We start from the raw sequence: 20,417 nt of genomic DNA, 5'->3' as shown, positions 1-20,417 counted from the left end.
GGTCACCCAGCTGGCAGGTGGCCGAGGAGGCTGAAGCTGGAGCTGAGGCTCTTAGCTCCCTGCTCCCTGTGCATCGGCAGGCAGCAGCGGCAGAGGGCACCATCAGTGGGCACAGGGACTCCCCGAGAGGGGCCTTCAGAGTGCAGTTCTCGTGCCCATGAGCACCTGGAGGCACGTGTTCAAGCCCCACTTTCTACCTGATGGGAAACTGTCCACTCCCTCCCAGGCATGGGAGAGGCTTTGAAGACCAATTTGGAAGGGCAGAGGGGAGAGGAAAGAGGTCAGGCTGGACACTGGGTGAGCCTACGCATGGTGGCAAATGAAGATCAGTAGGAGGGGACACGGCCACTATGAAGGGGGGTATGGCGTCCAAAAGGGGAGCCCGGCCATGCAGTCGGCCTCACTCGGGACAGGAAGCTCTGTCTCCTGGCGTCTGCCCCGCCCCGCCCCGCCCCACACCCTCTCCAGCATGGGCACAGAATACACGCGGGGTAATGGCGTGTGCTGAGCGGCCACACACGGAAGTGCTCTCTGAGCTGTGTGGGCGAGCCCACCAGCAGGTGCCCAGACCTGCAGCCTGGGGATGCCCACTCACGGAGTGCCCAGGCAGAAAGCTGGGCAGACCAGAAGAGTGGCCTAGAGGTGGCGGCAGGACCCTGCCCCGCAAAGACACAGGTGGGCTCCTGGGGGCTCCAGAAGCAGCACCTGAGCATGGAGCCACCTGCTCTGAAGTCAGGGGCACCTGGGTACAGGAGAGGGAAAGGAGGCCTAGGCAGCACCAAGGCTCAATGTCACTTTGCTGCTGAGGGCAGTGCAAGACTCTGCCTGGGACTGAAGGCCCAGCACGGCCCCGACCTGCCGGTGATTCCAGGCAGGTGCCTTCTCCCTTCAGACCCTCGGTGTCTTCTTCAGTCAGCGAGGGAAGCCAGGCGGCACCGCCCGCCATTCCAGGGAGTCTTAGGGGCTCCTCGAGGGGATGGCCCTTTGCAACCTGAACGCCCCCCCCAGAGGGCAGGCGGCACGGCTTCAGCCCCCCACCCCGCGCCCCAGCCGCTAGCACTGACCCCCACCCCACAGGAGACGTGCACTGGAGCCTAAAGACTCAGGCTGCGCGGAGGCTGACCATGAACGCCGCAGCCCCGCAAGGAGAACCGGGCGCCGGCGGCCCCGTAGCCGCTGCTTCCGAGGCGGGGATTCGAACCTGGGCCAGCGCCGCCGCTGGGCCCCCGGCCAGGCCCCGTGGGGTGGAGTGCCCCGCGGCGCCGGTCTCCCGCTCCCCGGGGGCGCAGCAGAACCGCCTCTAGGACCCAGGGGAGCCGCCCCGGAACTCCGCGGCCCGCCCACGGCACCGCGCGGGCCAATGGGTAAGCGCGACGGCAATATATTTGCATGTGGGCGAGCCTCGGCCAATGGGCGGCGTGCGCGGGCGCGTGCGCGCAGGTGGGGCGGTGGCGGCGGGCGGCCGGCGGGCTCAGTCGGAGGATGGCCGCGGCCGCGGCGGGTGGAGCCCAGGGCCCGGCCCCCGGCCCCGGCCCCGGCCCTGCCAGGGCCCCGCCGCCCGCCGGCCCCGGCCCCGCTGCCAGGGCCCCGCCGCAGGCGCTCCGAAGGCGCGGGGATTCGCGGCGCCGCCAGGCCGCGCTCTTCTTCCTCAACAACATCTCCCTGGACGGCCGGCCCCCGAGCCTGGGCCCGGGCGGAGAGAAACCCCCGCCGCCGCCGCCGCCGCCGCCCGCCGAGGCCCGCGAGCCGCCCGCGCCGCCGCCTCCGCCGCCGGGACCACCAGGACCCCCGGGGCCCGAGCCCCCCGCCCGCGGGGCCCCGCCGCCGCCGCCGCCGCCCGCGCCCCCCGCCGGCCTTCCAGGGCTGCCCGGGCCGGCGGGCAGGGCGGCGGCGCCCCAGGGCCTGCTCAGCCCGGCGCCCGGCCCCGCGCCCGCCAGCCTCGGCCTCGGCCTGGGACTCGGGCTGGACATGCAGCGCCAGAGGTGAGTGGGGACCCTGGGCCGGACCCGCGCAGGGCTGGGGTGACCTGACAGCTCAGCACACAGGGTCGGAGTGACCTGGGGGTCATGGGTCCAGGGCCCCATCTGCACAGCATTTGGGGATCAGGGTCACCTGGGGCCCTGGGAGCCCATGACAGAGGGTCGCCTAGGACTTAGCGATCAGAAGGGGGCCCCGCTCCCCTGGGAGCCCCACACACAGGGTTGGGGTGTCCTGGGCTTTGCCAGCACTAGAAAGAGAGTTTTGCCTGGGCCCCATGAGTCTAAGATGTGGGGGTCAGCGGTCCTCAGGCCGTGTCCCCAGACACAGGGGTCATGGTCCCCTTAATTCTGTCAGCCCCTTTCAACCTTGGCAGTCCCCTGAAACCTGAGTTTCAGGGTTCCCTCCGCCCTTATCAGCCCCCAGACACACAGCCCTGGCAGCCCTGGACACGCCCCTCCCCAACCTGCTTTTGTCAGTCCCAGGACTCAGGGACTCTCAAGCATCCCTTGTGTGTCTCCTTGTGCTCTCCAAGCCGAGTGACCCCTCCAGTCCCCCTGCCCTGTGACATGTGGCTTCCGAGCCCCTGCGCCCGGCCGAACCTCTCAGCCTCCCAACTTACTGGTCCCTGGTCCACCCCATTACCTCCATGCTGACTGCTGTCCCCCCACCCCAGCCCCTCTGAGCTCAGTGTCCCTGGCCCTGTCTGTTCCCAGCTTGCACTTACTCTCCCTGCCCTGATTCCCTGTGTCTAGGAAGCCCTCAGCCCAACCCAGAGCAGCCACCACCCCTGCCCCTCCAGTCTGCCTGTGCTCAGAAAGCCCCTGGCTGCCAGACACCCACATTCTTCTCCCAGAGACCCTTCCACAGCTGCCCGCAGAGCTCAGCTTTGGGTGCCCCCTCCTCCAGACGCTGGGGCTATCCGCTACCCTCCCACTGCCCACCTTCACTGTGACGAGTGATTTGGTGCCTGGGCCTGGGACTCCGGACAGGCTGCTATCTCAGTCCTTCTGGAAGAGCATTGCTTAGCCTTTGTCTGCAGAACAGAGCTGCAGGGCAGGCCCTCCTGAGGCAGGCCCCGCAGGTATGCAGGGAGGGGCCGAGAGCAGAGCCCTACAGCTCACTGCCCTGCCTGGGTGGGCCTAGGCCTCGAGTCCCTGGGGTTCAGAGGCGGCTCTTGTCACCTGGAGGTCATCATGGCTGCCTCACACCCCTGGCCGTCAGACAGCGCTGAAGATGATGGGGTTGAGACCAGAATGCAGGCTTGGTTATCCGTTCTTGACGTTACATTCTGAGTTCTCATGGGTGGCCCACAGATGAGTGCTTACTGAGGGCCCCGTCACACCGTAGACGGAAGTATTTCCAACTCTGTGGAGAAGCGGCTGCCTCCTGGGCAGCCCAGGAGGATGCCCGTGGACCTGACCCTTCCACAAGCAGACCTGGCTGAGGCCGCAGAGACGGACAGTTAGGGGGCTGAGTGGAGCCGAGCGATCATTCAGCCCCAAACATGGCAGCTCAGCAGCGCACTCCGGCCATCCCTGGGGAGACGGGACTGCTTATCCGAGAGGAGGCTAATGTTCAGAAAAAACTATTTTATCCGTGGAAATCAGTCCATTTTAAAACCAGAGCCCGAAGCCTACTTGTCCTCTTCCTTGAAGTCGTAGAGTCTGCCCGGAGGATGGTCCCTAGATCACGCTGGGCCTCTGGAGTCCCTCTGTGGCGTTGACGAGTCATGGGGCTTCAGAGGGAAGGGGGCTCACCTGCTGCCAGACCCGAGCTTCCTGCGAGCAGTTTGTGTCTACTCTGTCTGTCCGCTGTCTGACGCTGGGCCGCCCCCTTCCCCTTTTGGGGTGCGTGTGCATTCTGGGCAGACTGCGTGTCGTTTTAGGCTCTCTGTTCAGCAAACAGGCAACCCTGCTGTGGGCCAGACCCTGCAAACCAGGTTAGCCAGCAGCCTGCCCCTGGGAACCACGCTCCAGGGAAGGGCTTGGGGGCGGGGGGGAGCGCGGGTGCTGGACGCAGCAGCTGTGAGCAGAAGCCCTGTGAGGCCACAGGGGCTGGTGGGGCCCCGGCACCACCCGTTCCTGGGAGCTGGGGAGGACGCTGGCGCAGGATGGGAAATGATGTGAGCGGGGTGCCCTTTGGTTTTCCTGCTGCACCCACCCCCGTCCCTCTGTCCCTCCACCCGGGACATGAACCCTCTCCTGCTGCTCCCTCCTTCCTGCCCTCCGGGGCCACACCTGCCTGCGCAGAACTGTCCCTCCTCGGGCTCTGCCCAAGAGAGTCGCTACAGAGTGTGTGAGGGGCGTCCAGCCAAGCCAAGGGGCTCTTAGCTGCAGGCCCAGTCTGAGGATCAGTTGTATTTCCAGAGTGGGGGTAGTGGGGCCCCCTCCTAAAGTCTGTACCATGAGTGTGGTGGTTTGAGCCAGGCTCTGGGGACAGACGCGCTGTCATCCTAGGTCCACCCGGAAGGGGCTCTGTTGTGACCTTGGGCAGGAGCCTCCCTGAGCCTCAGTTTACTCCTCTGTGAAGTGCTTTTGCCTTCTGTACTACATACCTGAGGGGCTCTGTGAGGTCAGATGCGGTCAAGGGCTCAGCGAGGGGTGGCCATGGCCAGGGCCAGGTGAACAGACACTTGTCACAAGCAGGCTACCCAGTGAGTGCTCACACTCAGTCCACAGCAGGGAAGTTGTGTTTCACCCTCGGGGTTCAGCCCGGTGTGGCTTTTCCTGCTAAGCCAGTGAGCAAGTCACTGGAGTCCAAACCTCCCTCCTAGAACCTCTAACACGGTGTTTACTTTCATCTCAACACCGCGGTCACTTAAGGCAAGCAGGTGGGCTTCTGGGCTCCTCCAGCTGGCAGAAGCAGGTTCTCGGGCCCCGCACCCTCCTCTCCTAGAAAACCCGAGGGGGTTCCCGCGAGCTGGGCAGCGTCGGACCACAGCCTCACTTCCTCTCGCTGTCTTAGGGGACGCAGGGCTGCGATCGGGGCGGGTCAGGGCTGCGCTCCCTCTGGAAGCCCCAGAGAAGGAGCCTTCTTGCCTTCCCCCAGCTCTGGGTGGCCCAGGCATCCCTCCAGTCTCTGCTCCTTCTTCATGACGCTTGTCCTGTGTGTCTGTGTCTGAACCTGGCCTCTCCTTGTAAGGACACCAGTCATTGGATCAGGGCCCACCTGAAGGGCCCCCTCTTCACTTGGTCACATCTGCAGAGATCCTGTCTCTAACCAGGGCCAAAATAACAGATGTCAGGGGTCAGGACTTCAACATAACTTTTTGGGGGGCACAGCTCAGCCCACGACAGCCCTCATTAGTGTCCAAGGCACAGGGGAGCTAGGGGTGCTGCCATGAGGCCAGGGACATTGCTGCGGTAGGGGGGAGCAGAAAGCCTTGCAGCTCTGGACGGTTCACACTGGAACGATTCCGAGAAAGGGCCTGGGGTTTCAGCTGCCATGCTGGCCAGGAGCCACTTCGTGTTCCCGAAGCTGCCAAGCTCCTGTCGAAATTAAACCATTTTCAGTGTAGCATCTGGCAGTTTGCTTTCAACTCTGATTTGGGGGTTTCTTGCTGGAGGACAGCTGGAGATGGTTGCCAAGGTTAGAGCCTAGAGGTGCATCATCCCATGGCAGCTCGGAGGCCTTGCTGAGACTTGGCCCCCAGAGACCACACCTGGGGTCCCATCACCGGGGGAACTTCAGGCCTCTCGGAGCGGTTGGCTGGAATGTGGGGTTTGTGCTTTTCCTGGCAGGGACTTGGTGAGATGGGGTGCCCAGGACCACCACTCCTTGGACAGATATGCACAAGGATCTGCGAGGTCAGGTGCCATGCTCAGATGGGCACGGAGCAGGAGAGGGGCCCAAGTCGTGGGCACAAGTGCCTGTCAGCAGCCCACACCGGCTGGTCTGACCCCTTCACTTGGCCCCTCACTCTGTTTGGATGGTTCTCGGCCCTCAAACAGACCTCAGGTGGGAGCCTTCCTTGGCTGGGTATTTCTGCAGTGACAAAGTAAAGGGCGTTAGTCAGGCAATAGAAACCGTCCAGTAGTGATTTCTCTTCCTGTTTGCAGGCGCATTTCACATCCGGGGTGGGGGGCGGCAATTCTGACAGTGAACCGGAGGCTGAGCAGGCCCGTGGTCCGTACGGTGGCCGCTTGTGCCTCTCCCACACCCGACCCTTGGCTCCTTCTTCCCCAGAGAGTCCTACGCAGGCAGCCTCGGGCCAGTCGCCGGTGAGCAGACCCCATCCCATGGACCCTGGCCCTGGCCGTGGCTCAGCAGAGAGGCTTCCTGGGCTGGGGCGACTTGGCAGGTAGCAGAGAGCCCAAGTCTTGTTCTTTGTAGCGTATCTGTTAGCAGTGTTTTTAAGTGGGGGTGTAAAATGTGTGTCCCGCCCTGGGGGCAGCACACGCTGTCCCCCAGAAGCTCTCCGCAGCCAGCTTCCGTCCCCACCGTGGGTGCTGTGCATCCAGGCGCGCTGTGAGTGCGGTGTGCCCAGCCTCCCGCTGACCGCGCTGGCTTGCCTCCCGCGGGGACTATTTCAGAGGCAGCTGCTGGGATGTCCTGTCATGCCTGCTGGCCACACAGACACCTTCCTGGGGGGCAGCTTCCAGAGAGGCTGAGCAGGGCACCCTTGGCCGGAGCCCATCCTGCTGGGGCCACATGCGAGGGCGTGGTGCTCTCGCCTTGGGACTCACTGAGGGGCTGGACATTCCTCCAGAGGAGCCACCTGCCAGAGGTTGACTAGCCAGCAGTCCCTTTTGAAAGCGGCTGAGCTGCTCCACGTTCTGGGAAGGGTAGGCACCGCCTGACCACCTGGGGCGGCCCCTAGATAGTCGTGTGCGTCCACGACCAGGGCTCTGACTGCCAGCTTCCCTACCGCCTTCACTTTCTGAGAACCCTGCGGACCAGGTGCCGCCCGACACGCGGTCACCTCCACACCCAAAGAGTTTGGGGTCCCTGGGAGCCCACACTCTCTCCTGCCCAGACGCTGCACTTCCAGAATGTTCTGCAGCCACCAGCTCATCACTGTGCCCTCACTCGGCCCTCTGCAGACGGGGATGTACCGCCACCCCCCCCCATATCTGCACATCAGCCTGATCCTGAGAACACAGTAGGTCTGCACGCCTGGGCCTCCCATGTCCCACGTGCCCCCGCAGACCTGCGCATCAGAGCTCGGGGCTCGGTGATCAGCATTGCCATAGGCTTTTCATGCCACCCCAAACAGCACACCTGGACCGCAGGCCAAGGCCAAGGCTCCTCTGCTCAGCAGAGGAGCACCCGAGGGCATGGCCGGGGGGTGGCCTCAATTCCAGCCAGCCCAGCCCCGGGGTCCGCAGGGGGCAGAGAGGCAGTGTTGCTGCTGCTGGCAAATGCACAGAACGCCCACGGGCGTGCAGGTCCCGGTAGCGCCTGACCAGCTGTGTGACCTCGGGCAGCTTGCTTGCCCGCTCTGTGCCTCAGTTTCCCCACGTGTGAACTGAGAGTAGAAACACCGCCCATCGTGTGCGGTTATCATGAGGGCTGAGTATCTGTAAAATGCTCAGGAGGAGAGAGAAGTGGAAGAAAACCACAGGTACCTGCAAAAGCAACTGGGAACAGATTTTAAAGCCTGGTGAGCTGAGTGGCATCATCCCAGAATCAACAGAAGGTGCGAGCGAGGCGGCAGAGGCCCATGTCTCGCCTGCCGGGCAGCGGGCCAGAGGCTGTGTGCGGGGCCGGGCCTCTGTGGAGACCGCTGCTGGCCTGGGCCCTGCAGGTGAGGTCCCAGGTGTGCGGAAGCCGTTGGGGCACCACCTGGAAAATGCCCTGAGGAAGCCTCATGGGGCCGCTGCACAGGGCCTCTGAGCCCAGTCCTGCAGGGCCGCTCGGGCTCTACCCAAGTCAGCGGCTTTTCTTGGCACGGGTCCTGCCCGTCCACCTACTCACCCGCCCCCACCCCCCAGGCTTCTTAGGACGCTGGGTGTCTGCCGGACATGCCCCTCCTGCCGTCCCTTGACCAGCTGCACACCCGCCTGCAGAGGCCCCTGGGCCCATTCCCCCTGCCCCCCGGCCGGTCCTCAGACTGCGGCTCCAGCCTAGGCCCCCCTATCTGATTGACTCTCGCACTCACAGCACCCTCAAGCACTCTCATCCGGCAGGCGGGTGCCCTCCCCCACCACCACCAGGCATCACCCCTCTCCGGAGGTGGGGCCGCAGTGGGGGACACCCAGCATTTCACTAGAGGTTGTGCCGTGTTCGATTCTGGTTTCTTTTCAACGAGTTTCTGCTGCCTCTGTCATTTTAAAGACTTACGTGGAGCCTGGGCTGTGGCTGACAGCCTTGGAGTCCCCCAGGACTGCCCTGGTTGTGTGACCTGGGGCAGGTGCCCAGCTGCTCTACGCTCCCATAGGCAGTGGCTCCGTGGCAGGAGGTGGTGGCTGGGCCCCTAGCACACAACAGTGGCCACGTGGATTCTAGGCGCGCTCCACCTGGTGAGGTGGCCTGACCACACTGGGCCTCATCTGTCAGCCAGGGGTCCTACGGGAGGACAGAGTTGCTTCTGGGCAGGCTGTAGCTCCCAGAAGTGGCCTCCTCGGCCACATGTGTCCCCCCCGGCCACATGTGTCCCCCCGACCCCTCCCCAGGAGCCCGGACTCAGTTCACACTCTAGATGCGCAGGGCACCTGGCACCTGCCGGCCTGGGCTGAGTGCAGCGCCCATATCGCTTTGTTTTGTGGGCCACGCAGCCTTGGCCTCTGGGAGCCTCCCTCTCATTGGGAAGGTGTGGGGACTTGGGGCCCATCTGCACAGCTTTGTTATAAGTGGCCCTTACCGGTGAGATGTGCATGTCTGCCCCACGAGGACTAGGAGGTTGACAGGTGACCACAGTGGTGGCCTGGGTGCCAGTAACCGGGGTTTGTGATCTCGAACCGAGGGTGCAGACACGCAGGGTTTCTGAGCCTTCAGGCGTGAGAAGCTCCCCTGACACGGGGTAGGAGGTTGTGAGCTCTCCAGGAGCAGCTCCTCCAACCTTGGAAGGCCTTCCTGCAGCGCCTCATTGCCTTCAGCCTGCTGTGGGTAAGCACGACCCACCCTGCCAATCCTGGGCCAGAGAGGACGCCTGGAATGTGTAGGCTGAGCTTTAGGAGGCCACGGGCAGCGGACCAGGGTGCTGGTCCAGCTTGGATTCTTCTGGCAAACTCTGGTCCTTGGGTGGCCCTCCCCAAGGCTCAGACCTCACCCCAGACAGGCTCCTGACCCGGTCGGTGGCTGTGGGCTGCCCCTTCGGCAGGGAGAAGACTGAGAGCACATCTCTGGGTCCAAGAGCAGCCCCTTCCCAGGTCTGTTAGCTGAGGCCCTGCTCTGTCTTCTTACAGAAGGCGAGTCGCCTCCCAGCGCTGCTCTCTCGAGTTCCTGGAAGATGCTGTGGGATGTGCCTCAGTTCAGAGGTAAGTGTCTCTGAGACCCGGGGCCAGAGGGGGTCTCGAGGGAGGGAAGAGTGACCTGGTGTTTACCTTGCAGAACCAAACACATATCCGGATCCCCAAGACACAAAGGCCTGAAGAAGACTCACTTCATCAAGAACATGAGGCAGTATGATACAAGGAACAGCAGGTACCACGTGCCACGGCAAGCACGTGGCCGCCCAGAGGCAGGGCTGCCATCCGATCCTGGGCCCCTGCCTATAGTCCTGGAGCTGCCCACCGTGTCTGCCTCGCACCTAGCGAGGGCTTGGGTCCTATCCTGTCCTCGCTGGTAGCCCAGGTGAAGGGACAGAGCAGGCGTGGCAATGGAATGTGGCCAAGAGAGAAGGGCTTGGTTTGTTTGGGAAGCACAGGGGGTGGTTGAGCCAAAAGCCAGGATGCAGGGGCCCCAAACGGGTACAGGCCTGGTGCGGTGGCCCTCGGAGCTTCTGTGTCTGTAGGCGCTGTGTGGGGGCCCCAGGGGTTCCCATCGCCCACCCTCACGGCCCGCCCTGCCAGCCCTGAGGCATCTGAGCCCATTGCCCTTCCTGCTGGAGGCCATGCTGCCGAGCCTCCACCCAGCGGCCCTGGTAGGGGAGCTCTGTTCTAGCAGCGGCCCAGACCCCGCCCCCGCAGCGTGACCCTCAGCATGACGGGCTCGTGCTGGTGCTGAGCGCTGGGCTGGCTTCAGTGAGCCCGGGGGCCCGGTAGTCCCAGCCAGCAGCCTGTGTCACCCAAGTCTAGGGGGGAAGGAATTCTGTCCCAGAAACGCCCGCCACCTCCTCTGACCAACACCTCCCCCCCAGGATCGTGCTCATCTGCGCCAGGCGGTCCCTGTGTGCGGCCTTCTCAGTGCTGCCCTACGGAGAAGGCCTGCGGGTCAGGTGAGCGGCCCGGGGAGGCACCGAGCTCGGGATCGGCTCTGCCGAAGCTCCTCAGGAGCTCTGAAGGCCTTTTGGGTCCTGGTTCTCTAGCAGGGTGTGTCTGCACCGTTACTTTGTTTGAGCTGCTTAAGTGCAGATGCCTGGGACGCGCCTCATGGGGATGCTGCCCTGCGTCCTCGTGAGCAGTCCAGGCAAATGCGTCCCACACAGAACTCCGGGAAGAAGGACACGGCCGTCAGGGTGGGGGCGGCACCAGGGGGCCTGGCAACAAGGAACCCTTCACGGGGGATGGGCCTGGGCCACGCTGGCCAAGGGGGTGGCCTCAGGTAGAGGTCAGTGCTGCCCCGTTACTGCCAACCTCCAGAGTGTTGGAACAGGAAGTGCTGGGCCCGCGGAGCGGCGGGACTGGGCCTCCTCCAGGGGCAGAGGAAGGCAGCTATCCCCCATCCTGTGCATTGCAGTGACCTCAGGGTGGACAGCCAGAAGCAGAGGCACCCCTCCGGTGGCATCTCCGTGTCTTCTGAGATGGTCTTTGAGTTGGAAGGTGTCGAGTTGGGAGCAGATGGGAAGGCAAGTGTGGGTGCCGTCCACGGTCGGGGCGGGTGGGCGAGCACAGAGCTTGCGCTCACCAAGGCAGTAAACACGTGGAGCTGCGTTTCCCCCTGAATCTTATAAAACGCCCGGTGTGGGTGGGAGGAAACCCCACAGCCCCGTAAGAACAGGCCCCGTCGCTTCACTCAGTGGCCAAGTGACGAAAAATGACCTGCGTCGGGAGGGTGTCCCGGTGCCACCTCTGCTGTCGGTCAGAGGCGGGGAGAAGGTCCCTGTGCGGCAGACCCCACACAGGAGGGCAAGGGTGGCATTCTGGAACATTCTTGTTGCTGAGGACGCTAACCCCAGGTGAGCAGCATCCAGCGCGGGGCTGCCTGGGAGCGTTAGCTCTCAGTAGGTCCTTCCCCGTCCACGTAAGGGTGGCATTTGTGCGGGGCCCTCCTGCAGCAGGAAGGCGTAAGGCTCAGCTTGCCCTCCCTCTGGTCTCAGGACGGGGCCATGGGCCCAGGGGCAATAGGGACTGAGCCCTGACACCCTTGCCTCTCCAGGTGGTGTCTTATGCCAAGTTCTTGTATCCTACCAATGCCCTGGTCACACACAAGATGGACAGCCACGGCCTGCCGCCCCAGCCCCGGCCCAGCGTCCCCCGCGCTCTGCCAGGCTCAAGATACAAACCAGCCCCGGCCAAGTCAGCGCCAGCCGGCACGGAGCTAGGTAGCCTCACATGCCCTAACTGGGCCCAGGGCAGGCAGCCACACCAGCTGGGCAAGGGACAGCATGTGGCCGACCAGAGACCCATTCCAGCCCACAGTCCCCAGTCCAGACAGGGCGCCAGGCTCAGAGGCAGGGTCAGGAGAAGGGACTCCCATGAGAGCAGACAGCCTAGGCTTCACCCAACCAGGCACTGGCATGGACGTGGGGGGGCAGGGGGCCCCTCCTCATCAGGACAGCCTTCCTTCCATCCAGCCCTCAGGGACGGGGAACCACGGCCTGCAGCCCCTCCCAGACCCCAGACCCCAGCAGCATGGCCCCCCCAGCACTAGACCAGGGTTCCAGCTGAGGCTTGGGTTGGCAGAAGCTGGTTGGCCAGAGCTGGGGGCTCGTGGTGGGTCAGGGCTGCCCTCTGCATGCAGGGAGTGACGCAGGGGATGCGCTGGAGTATAACCCCAACCTCCTGGACGACCCACAGTGGCCCTGCGGCAAGCACAAGCGGGTCCTCATCTTCGCCTCTTACATGGTACGGTGAGCATCACCACGTGCCCAGTCCGCACGCCTCTGGGTATCTGAGGGCGGGCCGAGGGCAAGCCGCCAGGGCAGGGCTGACGTGCCCCCCACCCCCTGGACACCAGCAGCACCTCGGGACAGGAGCAGGAGGGGGTGCACAGTAGGCCGGAGGGCTGTGCTGACCACACCGCCCTGGGGTCACCATTGCCCTCAGCCCATGCCCTGGCGGCCCGGGGCTGCCCACTCTGCCCCTCTGTCCGGAGGCTTGTCCTCGGCAGCGCTGGTGCCTGGAGCCGCCACACATTCACATCGCAGTCCCCGGCCAGCATGAGATCAGCCCACGGGCTGGGGCGGGTGGGCCCCCAGGCCTGTGCAGGGCCAGCTCCCTACCCTGCTGCCTTCTCTCCTGCAGACCACGGTGATAGAGTATGTGAAGCCCTCTGACCTCAAGAAGGACATGAACGAGACTTTCCGAGAGAAGTTCCCGCACATCAAACTGACACTGAGCAAGATCCGGAGGTAAGGGGGGCTGAGGCAAGGTCTCTGGGCCCCACCGCCCGATGGGGCCGTTCCTCTTCTCCCCCGTTTCTGGTAGGTCCCTGAGCTTGACAAATACAGAGGTGCCCCACCAAGACCCCCCCTGCCGTCTGCCCAGGCCAAGATCAGCAGCTCCCTAGCCCCCTACCTACCACCTCCGTGGGCCAGGCCACCTCGCTGCCTCTCATACCCACACCTCCTAGCTGTCCTGGGACAGCACGGGAGACGGGCACTTGACCCCCCATGATCAGTGGGATCGAGGGCCGAGGAGGCTTGCCCAGGACCTCACGGCGAGTAAGTGGCGGACTGCCCTGCCCTGGGTCCATCTGGCCCCACTGTGTCCCACTGACCCCTCTCCAGCAGCACCCGCAGGGGCTTCACTGAAGGTGTAGACGCTGCTTCAGCGTGTCTACACCACGGGCCTTTCCACAGGCGGTTTTCTCCCCGCATTGTCCTCCTCACTGCCACAGGACAGCAGGGACTGTGTCCTCTGTGGTGTTCTCTGGAGGACAGCGTGGGCCGGCCAGTACAGCTGCGGGGCGGGGGGGGGGATGCCACGGGCCAACATCAGCCGGCTTGCCCTCCACGCTGCGGGCCGAGTGCTGCGCCAGGCCCACCCGCAGGGAATGGGGCTTTTTCAGCAGCCCAAAGGGCCCTCCTGGGGCAGGAAGAGGGTGGCCACTTCCTCGGCCCCTGAGCCCTGGGCCTCCGTGTAACCTGCAGTTTAAAGCGGGAGATGCGGAACCTTTCTGAGGAGTGCAGCCTGGAGCCCGTGACGGTGTCCATGGCCTACGTGTACTTTGAGAAGCTCGTCCTGCAGGGCAAACTCAACAAGCAAAACCGCAAGCTGTGCGCCGGGGCGTGCGTGCTGCTCGCTGCCAAGATCAGCAGCGACCTCCGCAGGAGTGAAGTGAAGCAGCTCATCGACGTGAGTGTGCCTGTCCCGCCCCAGCCTGGCCTGCAGCCCCCCCACCCCCCAACAAGGCCTGGCCACCTGCGGGGAGCCTGTGGGGAACCTGGAGCTGGCCTGCACCCACACCCCAACCCGCTGCCCTGGGTGGGAGACGGGGCCCGGGCCCCGCATAATCTCCTCGCTTTTTCAACGCAGAAGCTAGAAGAAAGGTTTCGATTCAACAGACGGGATCTAATTGGGTTCGAGTTCACGGTGCTGGTGGCCTTGGAACTCGCGCTCTACCTTCCCGAGAGCCAGGTGTTACCTCATTACCGACGCCTCACGCAGCAGTTCTAGCCGAGGCCGGCCTCCGCATGCCGGGAGGCTGGCCTCCGCTGCCGAGACAGCCCTGGTGCAGGCACTCACACGTGGGCCGGGGAGGTGTTCTCAGGCACTGCAGGGCACGCCCACAGGTCCCCACTTCGGCACCCACCTGGCGGGGACCCACCTGCCCTCTGTGACCGACGACCCTGTCTGCACACCCTTGCGTCCTTGGAGGGACACTGCTTTCGTTCCAAAGCACACCATGCCCATGGTACTCCTGAGAGCCTGCTTGCATTTTCACAGGAACAAGGTGGGAGATTTTGTGTTCTTTTCCACATGCCTGAGAGCGGGCTGCACGGGGACCCTGGCTCACCTTGTGCAGTCATCCCAGCTCTGCAGCATCCTTCTCCCTTGCGTCTTCCGCAAACCACAGCTGCTGCGCAAGCATCTCAGTGAAGATCTGGGTTTCCAGACCATACCTGACATACTGAAATTGCTGAAGTTAACGTAACGAAGCATTAGTCTTGGCTATTACAGGTTTTCGGATGTGGAGACGCGGCACTGCACCCCCACGGCTTGGCTCGCTCCCAGCCCAGCAGCGCCCCCCCTGGGGATGCCCATCTGCCTCCCTTGTGTCCACAGGCAGAGCTCTGGCGTTAGGTTAAGTCAACCAGAGCAGACTCCGGTTTATCTCATTCGTTACTCTTCCGAGCATCCTGTCACTGTGAAATCCTGGTGCCCGAGGGTCGCACAGCCCAGCGGGCCTCGGCGCAGACACTGGTCCGCCCCTGGGGGACCTGCCCCTCACCTCTCACCGGGAAACCCTGCTCACCTGCGACACTCTGGACTTTCAGGATGTCTGGATTGCTTGCTCTTGGCTCTTGATCTTCCTAAGCAATATTGTGATGGAGAAAAACAGCGTTATTTGTTACTTGGGATTTGGTTCTATGGGTCTTTTTAAGGGAACAAAAACTGGTTACATGAGATCTGTTGAGGTTGACTTAAAACCACACTTGATCCTCAAGCAGGCAGGAGACGGGCTCCTCCACGGCCCTGCACCCCATGGCACCACCTCCCTAAAGGGGTCGGTGCTCACAGTTTCTGCCCAGGCAGGAGGGAGCAGCAGTCCCCGCTGTCGTGAAAGGAGCCCAAGGGATAGTGGCCGTCGCCTGTGCCCCGTGTGCCAACAGGGCCCCTGTTCTGCTTTCCCAGGTCTGCGTGTCCGTTCCGCACGCTCTGTGACCTGGTTCTCCAGCGTGCTGCCCCACCAACCACTGAAGAACTGAGGAGTTTCTCCCCTTGGGTCAGCTGCTGCCAAAAATGACCATGTTGGCCGGGCCATTTAGCTGCTTCCCTACTGTTGTCCTATGAACCTGTCACAGGGCCCCGGCTACAGCCCTGCCTGTACTCGTGTGTGGACCGGTGCTTCTGCAAAAAGAAGACCCCAGTTCTCATCACAGCGCTCAGGCACCAGCAACTCCACCCAGACCCCAGCATCCGTGTCTGCCCACAGGCCAGCCATTCCTTCCTGGGGTGAGGGGAGACTGCAGCATGGAGGTCAAAGCCCAAGTCCATATTCCAAGCTTATTTATTGTGGAATACCGCCCTGTCCTCTCCAACATGGCCCCTTCAACCACACGTACCCAAGGTGAAGGTGGAAGTTTCCTTCTGGATAGCAACCTGTCCCACCCCGTGTCTCAAGGATATTTTTAGGTTACAAGTACTGCAAGGGACCGACCCCAAGTGTACATCCCGGTCCACAGCTTCACCTCAGAAAAGGGCACGTGTCCTTGGAATTTCCGTGCAGACCTTAGAACAGCTGAGACGACCGGAGTTCACGTGTTCAGATACAACCCATAGCTTCTCCCTTGCTGTGTCCTCGTGTCATCTGTGCAGAAAGCTGCTCTCGTGTGGTGTTCAGCTGTCACCGCAGCAAAGCCAGTATTGAAGCCAAACTTCAGCCTGAACCCCTCATTCTCTGGAACAAGCCCAGACGTGTGAGACGGGTCTGAGGGCCAACACGGCTCTCGGCACTGGGTAGCAGCGGTCACTGAAAAGTGCGCTACGCGACTATCTGACCTCATTGTCCAGTCACATGTGGTGATTTGTTTGCAAATGGTCATGTATTTGTGGTTCGAAGTAAAACGTGGTTTTGCAATGTACTCTGTAGGGTGGTTGCCTCCTTTCGGCCGAGCGGCCCCGACCCTCTGACACCCAGAACGCACCCAGTCATAGAACAAACCGACACAAATGGGTTTCAGTATTTATTTATGACAAACATCCCACATCCGTGATCTCCAGTCAGAAGTTCCTAGAACAAAAACAAGGACAATGTTACACCTTGTTTTTGGAAAGGTCCAGGACCTCTGTGCCCAAACGCAGGCCCTCTCACTCACTTGGAAACGATGCCATCGGCCTTGGCCAGTCGGAGGATGGAGTCATCGGACTCCCCCTGGAAAAAAGCACGGTAGGCCACCTGCCCCGCTCCCCGCGCCGCAGCGCAGCCCAGCCCAGTCTCCCGGCCTCACGCCTGACTGCGGGGGCCTCTGGAGGCCAGGCCGGCCCTGCCGGCCCGCACGCGCCACGCAAGGTCAAGGCCGGCCTGAGGGCTCGGTCACGGCGGGGTCCTTCCCGGCCCCTGGCCCCTCGCCCCCTCCCCACGCACCCCAGGACGGGGCGGGCAGCCGGCACCCCCCACACCCGCCCCCCCCGGCCCACAGCGCGCCGGGAGTGCAGCAGGGGCACACTCACCATCCTGCGAATGGCCCCACAGATGGCGTAGGTTTTGAACTGGCCGTTGAACCTGCCCGTCACCTTGTCAACCTGCGAGTCGTCCACGCGCGTCAGAGACCGCCAGGCACCGCTCGCCCTAACCTGGGGCCCGGGGAGGACCGGCCCCGCAGGCCGCCCTGGGGACTCCCTCCCCGGCGGGACCGGCCCTCCGCCGCCCGGCTCACCTCGGCCACGTTCATCTGGATGGACGCGTGGTCCTTGGCGCCGATGATGCGGTTGCTGGCGGAGCTGCGGGGGGGGCGCAGTGAGCGGGCGCGGGGGGGGGGCGGGGGGGGCGGGGGGGCGGAGGTCGCTCACCATTTCCGCGGCACGTACAGGTCCACGAACTCGCCGGCGTCGTTCTGCATGTCGAGGGCGCGCCTGCGAGACCGCGCGGCGCCGTGAGGCCGGGCCGTGTGCCCGCCCCCGCCCGCCGCGGCCCCGGTCTCCGACCCCCGCCCCGGAGCCCCGCCCGGCGCCCCCGCCCGGCCACGCGGCCCACCTGCTGCCACCACCACGCGCTCGAGCGCAGAAAGGAAGCGCCGCGTCCCCCGGCAGCGGTGTTGGCGCGCGGGGCGGGGCCTCGGGAAGTGCTTCCGGGTCCCGGCGCGCCGCGCGCCGCCGGCCGGTTCGCGTGCACTTCCGCTTCCGGCGGGCGGGGGCGGGGCCTCCGCGCGGCGCGCGGCGCGCGGCGGGTTGCGGCCGGGCCTCGGCTTCGGAAGAGCGGCGACGCGGGCTGCGTGCAGCCGTCCTGGGGCTTGCCCCGTGCAAGTGGCCGGGGGCCAGGTGCGGATGGACGCAGCGGGGCGTGTAGTTGATCCGAGCCCGGGGAAGCCGCGGGCGGGCGGCGGAGGGCAGCCGGGCCGGGGCTGGGGTCCCCTGCGACGGGGGCACCCGCGCGCAGGCGCCAGCCCTCCGGGAACCGAGGGCCGAGCAGAGCGCGGGGGGCGCTGTCGAGGCTGGGGTGGGCCCCGGGCCGCGCTGAGCCGGACGGGCCCGTGCCCGCGGGCCTGGGGGTGAGCTCGGCAGCTCCTCAGCTCCCGCCCGGCTTCGGCCTTCGTCTCTCCGCCCGGTCCGTCCTGCCTCCCCCGCGGGGGCTGCCTGCGGCCGAGGCTCGGGAGGGGGAGCGGCCCTCTGCCCGGCACGCCCTCCGTGCGCCTGGGCGCCCACGCCACCTCCCTGAGCCAGGCCTGCGCCCGGGCGCACGGTTAAGGGCTCTGCGCACTGGCACCCCGCACGGCGGGCCCGCAGAGCACAGTCGAGTCAGCCTGGCCGCGCGCGCCGTTCGCCGGCTTCATTCTGGCTACGGGAGCGTTTACCTTCTGGCGTAGCTGGGGCCGAGGCTGCAAGTCCGCACGTGCCGGGAAGCCTTCCCTTGCAAGCAGGGTGTCTGCTGCCGCTAAGCTCCAGCAGGGGGGCGTCAGGAGTGTGGCCACTGAGGCCAGCCCCTTCTGGAAGGTCACTCAGCGCCTGCAAGCCCTGAGAGGTGAGGTATGTGCTCTCTCCAGGCCCCCTGACACGTGTACAGACGTGACCCGTCTGTGGTTGGGCATCCACACAGCCGGCCTGTCTGTCTGCATGTGGGTCAGCACAGCTTGGGCTGGTCATCAGAAGATCCTGTAGCTGGAAGGCAGGAGACCGACGTCTGCGGAGGGTCTTCCCCGAGCATTCTGCAGAATAGAGAGCCCAGAAATAAACCACATACATGGTCAAATGATAGTCTACCAGGCTGCCAAGACCACGCTGGGGCAAAGATCTTTTCAACAAACGGGGAAACGGGACATCCACATGCAAAAGAATGAAGCTGGGCCTTACATAAAATTAAAGTGGATCAAGGACCTAAAACTATACAACTCTTAGAAGAAAACATAGGGCACAAGCTTCATGACATTGGACTTGATGATTTTGATATGAGACCAACGGCATGGACAAAAGACAGATTGCTGGGCGCCTGGGTGGCTCAGTTGGTTAAGCGACTGCCTTCGGCTCAGGTCATGATCCCGGAGTCCTGGGATCGAGCCCGGCATCGGGCTCCCTGCTCTGCGGGAAGCCTGCTTCTCCCTCTCCCACTCCCCCTGCTTGTGTTCCCTCTCTCGCTGTGTCTCTCTCTGTCAAACAAATAAAATCTTTAAAAAAAAAAAAAAAGACAGATTGCACCTCATGAAAATTTTTAAAATTTGTGCATCAAAAGACATGATCTACAGAGTAAAAAGGCAACCCACAGAATGAGAGAAGATACTGCAAATTATACATCTGATACGGGATCGATATCCAGAATAGAGAATGAGAACTAAACAGAAAAGCAAACTACCCAATTCAAAATTAGGCAAAGGACTACAGTAGACATTTATCCAAAGAAGATGCACAAATGGCCAATAAGCACATTTAAAATTGCTCAACATCACTAATGAGGGACATGCAAATCGAAACTGCGATGAGATACCACTTCACATCCATTAGGAGGGCAACTATAAAAACAAAAATGTTGGGCGCCTGGGTGGCTCAGTTGGTTGAGCGACTGCCTTCGGCTCAGGTCATGATCCTGGAGTCCCTGGATCGAGTCCCGCATCGGGCTCCCTGCTCGGCGGGGGGTCTGCTTCTCCCTCTGACCCTCCCCCCTCTCATGTGCTCTCTCTCTCTCTCTCAAATAAATAAATAAAATCTTAAAAAAAAAATGTTGGCATGGATGTGGAGAAATCGGAACCCTTGCACATCGTTAGTAGAAATAGAACATGTGCAGCCATTGTGGTGGGTACTGTAGTGGTTCCTCAAAAAGAATTACCAAATGATCAGCAGGTCCACTTGTGAGTGTATACACAGAAGAATTGAAAGCAAGATCTCGGAAGGGCTATTTGTCCACCCGTTTATAGCAGCGTTATTCACTATAGCCAAAAGGCAGAAGCAACCCATAAGCCCATTGGTGGATGAACAGATGAACAAAATGTGGTCTGCAGGTACAAGGGAGTATTATTCAACCTTAAGAAGGAAGAAAATTCTGACACATGCATATAGTTCAATCTTGAGGACATTATGCTGAGTGAAATAACACCAATCACAAAAAGACAAATACTGCTCAATTACACTTTTATAAGGTACTTCAGAGTCATCAAAATCAGATAGTAGAATGGTGGGTGCCAGTGTCTGGGGAAGGGGAACAGGGAGTTAGTGTTTAATGGGGACAGAGTTTCAGTTTTGCAAAATGAGTTCTGGAGATGGATGGTGGTGATGGTAGTTCGTTACTAACATTTAATACCGTTGAACTGTACACTTAAATTGTTAACATAGTAGGTTTTTCATTAGGTGTGTTTATTTTAAAGATTTTATTTTTTTAAAGATTTTATTTATCTGACAGAGACAGCGGGAGAGGGAACACAAGCAGGGGGAGTGGGAGAGGGAGAAGCAGGCTTCCCGCTGAGCAGGGAGCCCGCTGCGGGGCTCGATCCCAGGACCCTGGGATCATGACCTGAGCCGAAGGCAGACGCTTAACGACTGAGCCACCCAGGCGCCCCTTAAAGATTTTAAGTAATCTCTGCACCCACATGGGACTCAAACTCACAGCCCCGAGGTCAAGAGACACACTCCAACTGAGGCAGCCAGTCGCTCCATGTTATGTGTATTTTAACACAACAAAATGGGGCGCCTGGGTGGCTCAGTCGTTAAGCAACTGCCTTCGGCTCAGGTCACGATCCCAGGGTCCTGGAATTGAGCCCCGCATCGGGCTCCCTGCTCGGTGGGGAACCTGCTTTTCCCTCTGCCTGCTGCTCCCCCTGCTTGTGCTCCCAATCTCTGTCAAATAAATAAAAAAATTAAATGTTAAAA

General features: G+C 62.4%; 2 protein-coding genes across 5 annotated transcripts; one reads left to right on the top strand and one right to left on the bottom strand.

Moving 5' to 3' along the window:
- Positions 1-1,469: 1,469 nt before the first annotated feature.
- Positions 1,470-15,988, top strand: CABLES2 (Cdk5 and Abl enzyme substrate 2). 4 transcript variants are annotated; one of them, XM_054510183.2, is made up of 10 exons: positions 1,470-1,982; positions 9,327-9,398; positions 9,472-9,564; positions 10,220-10,297; positions 10,759-10,867; positions 11,398-11,563; positions 11,983-12,086; positions 12,486-12,592; positions 13,334-13,538; positions 15,039-15,988. In XM_054510183.2, the coding sequence occupies exons 1-10, from the start codon at positions 1,483-1,485 to the stop codon at positions 15,066-15,068; spliced, it is 1,464 nt and encodes a 487-aa protein (XP_054366158.2). In that variant the 5' UTR covers positions 1,470-1,482; the 3' UTR covers positions 15,069-15,988. The 4 variants fall into 4 exon arrangements, with proteins under 4 accessions (XP_054366158.2, XP_045742026.2, XP_064429505.1 ...); XM_045886070.3 differs by having other exon boundaries at positions 13,719-15,988; XM_064573435.1 differs by having other exon boundaries at positions 12,039-12,091; positions 13,334-15,988.
- Positions 15,989-16,077: 89 nt separating this feature from the next.
- Positions 16,078-17,211, bottom strand: RPS21 (ribosomal protein S21). Its single transcript, XM_045886071.3, has 6 exons — positions 17,101-17,211; positions 16,917-16,979; positions 16,784-16,847; positions 16,578-16,649; positions 16,223-16,278; positions 16,078-16,137 (listed from the first exon to the last, which is right to left on the bottom strand). The coding sequence occupies exons 2-6, from the start codon at positions 16,964-16,966 to the stop codon at positions 16,128-16,130; spliced, it is 252 nt and encodes an 83-aa protein (XP_045742027.1). The 5' UTR covers positions 16,967-16,979; positions 17,101-17,211; the 3' UTR covers positions 16,078-16,127.
- Positions 17,212-20,417: the final 3,206 nt, after the last annotated feature.

Source organism: Mirounga angustirostris, unplaced genomic scaffold (genome assembly GCF_029215605.1).
Source record: "Mirounga angustirostris isolate CCGP_5_RB_7025 unplaced genomic scaffold, mMirAng1.0.hap1 SCAF_10, whole genome shotgun sequence".
NCBI classification, from domain to species: domain Eukaryota; kingdom Metazoa; phylum Chordata; class Mammalia; order Carnivora; family Phocidae; genus Mirounga; species Mirounga angustirostris.
This window is presented reverse-complemented; position numbering and strand designations above follow the sequence as displayed.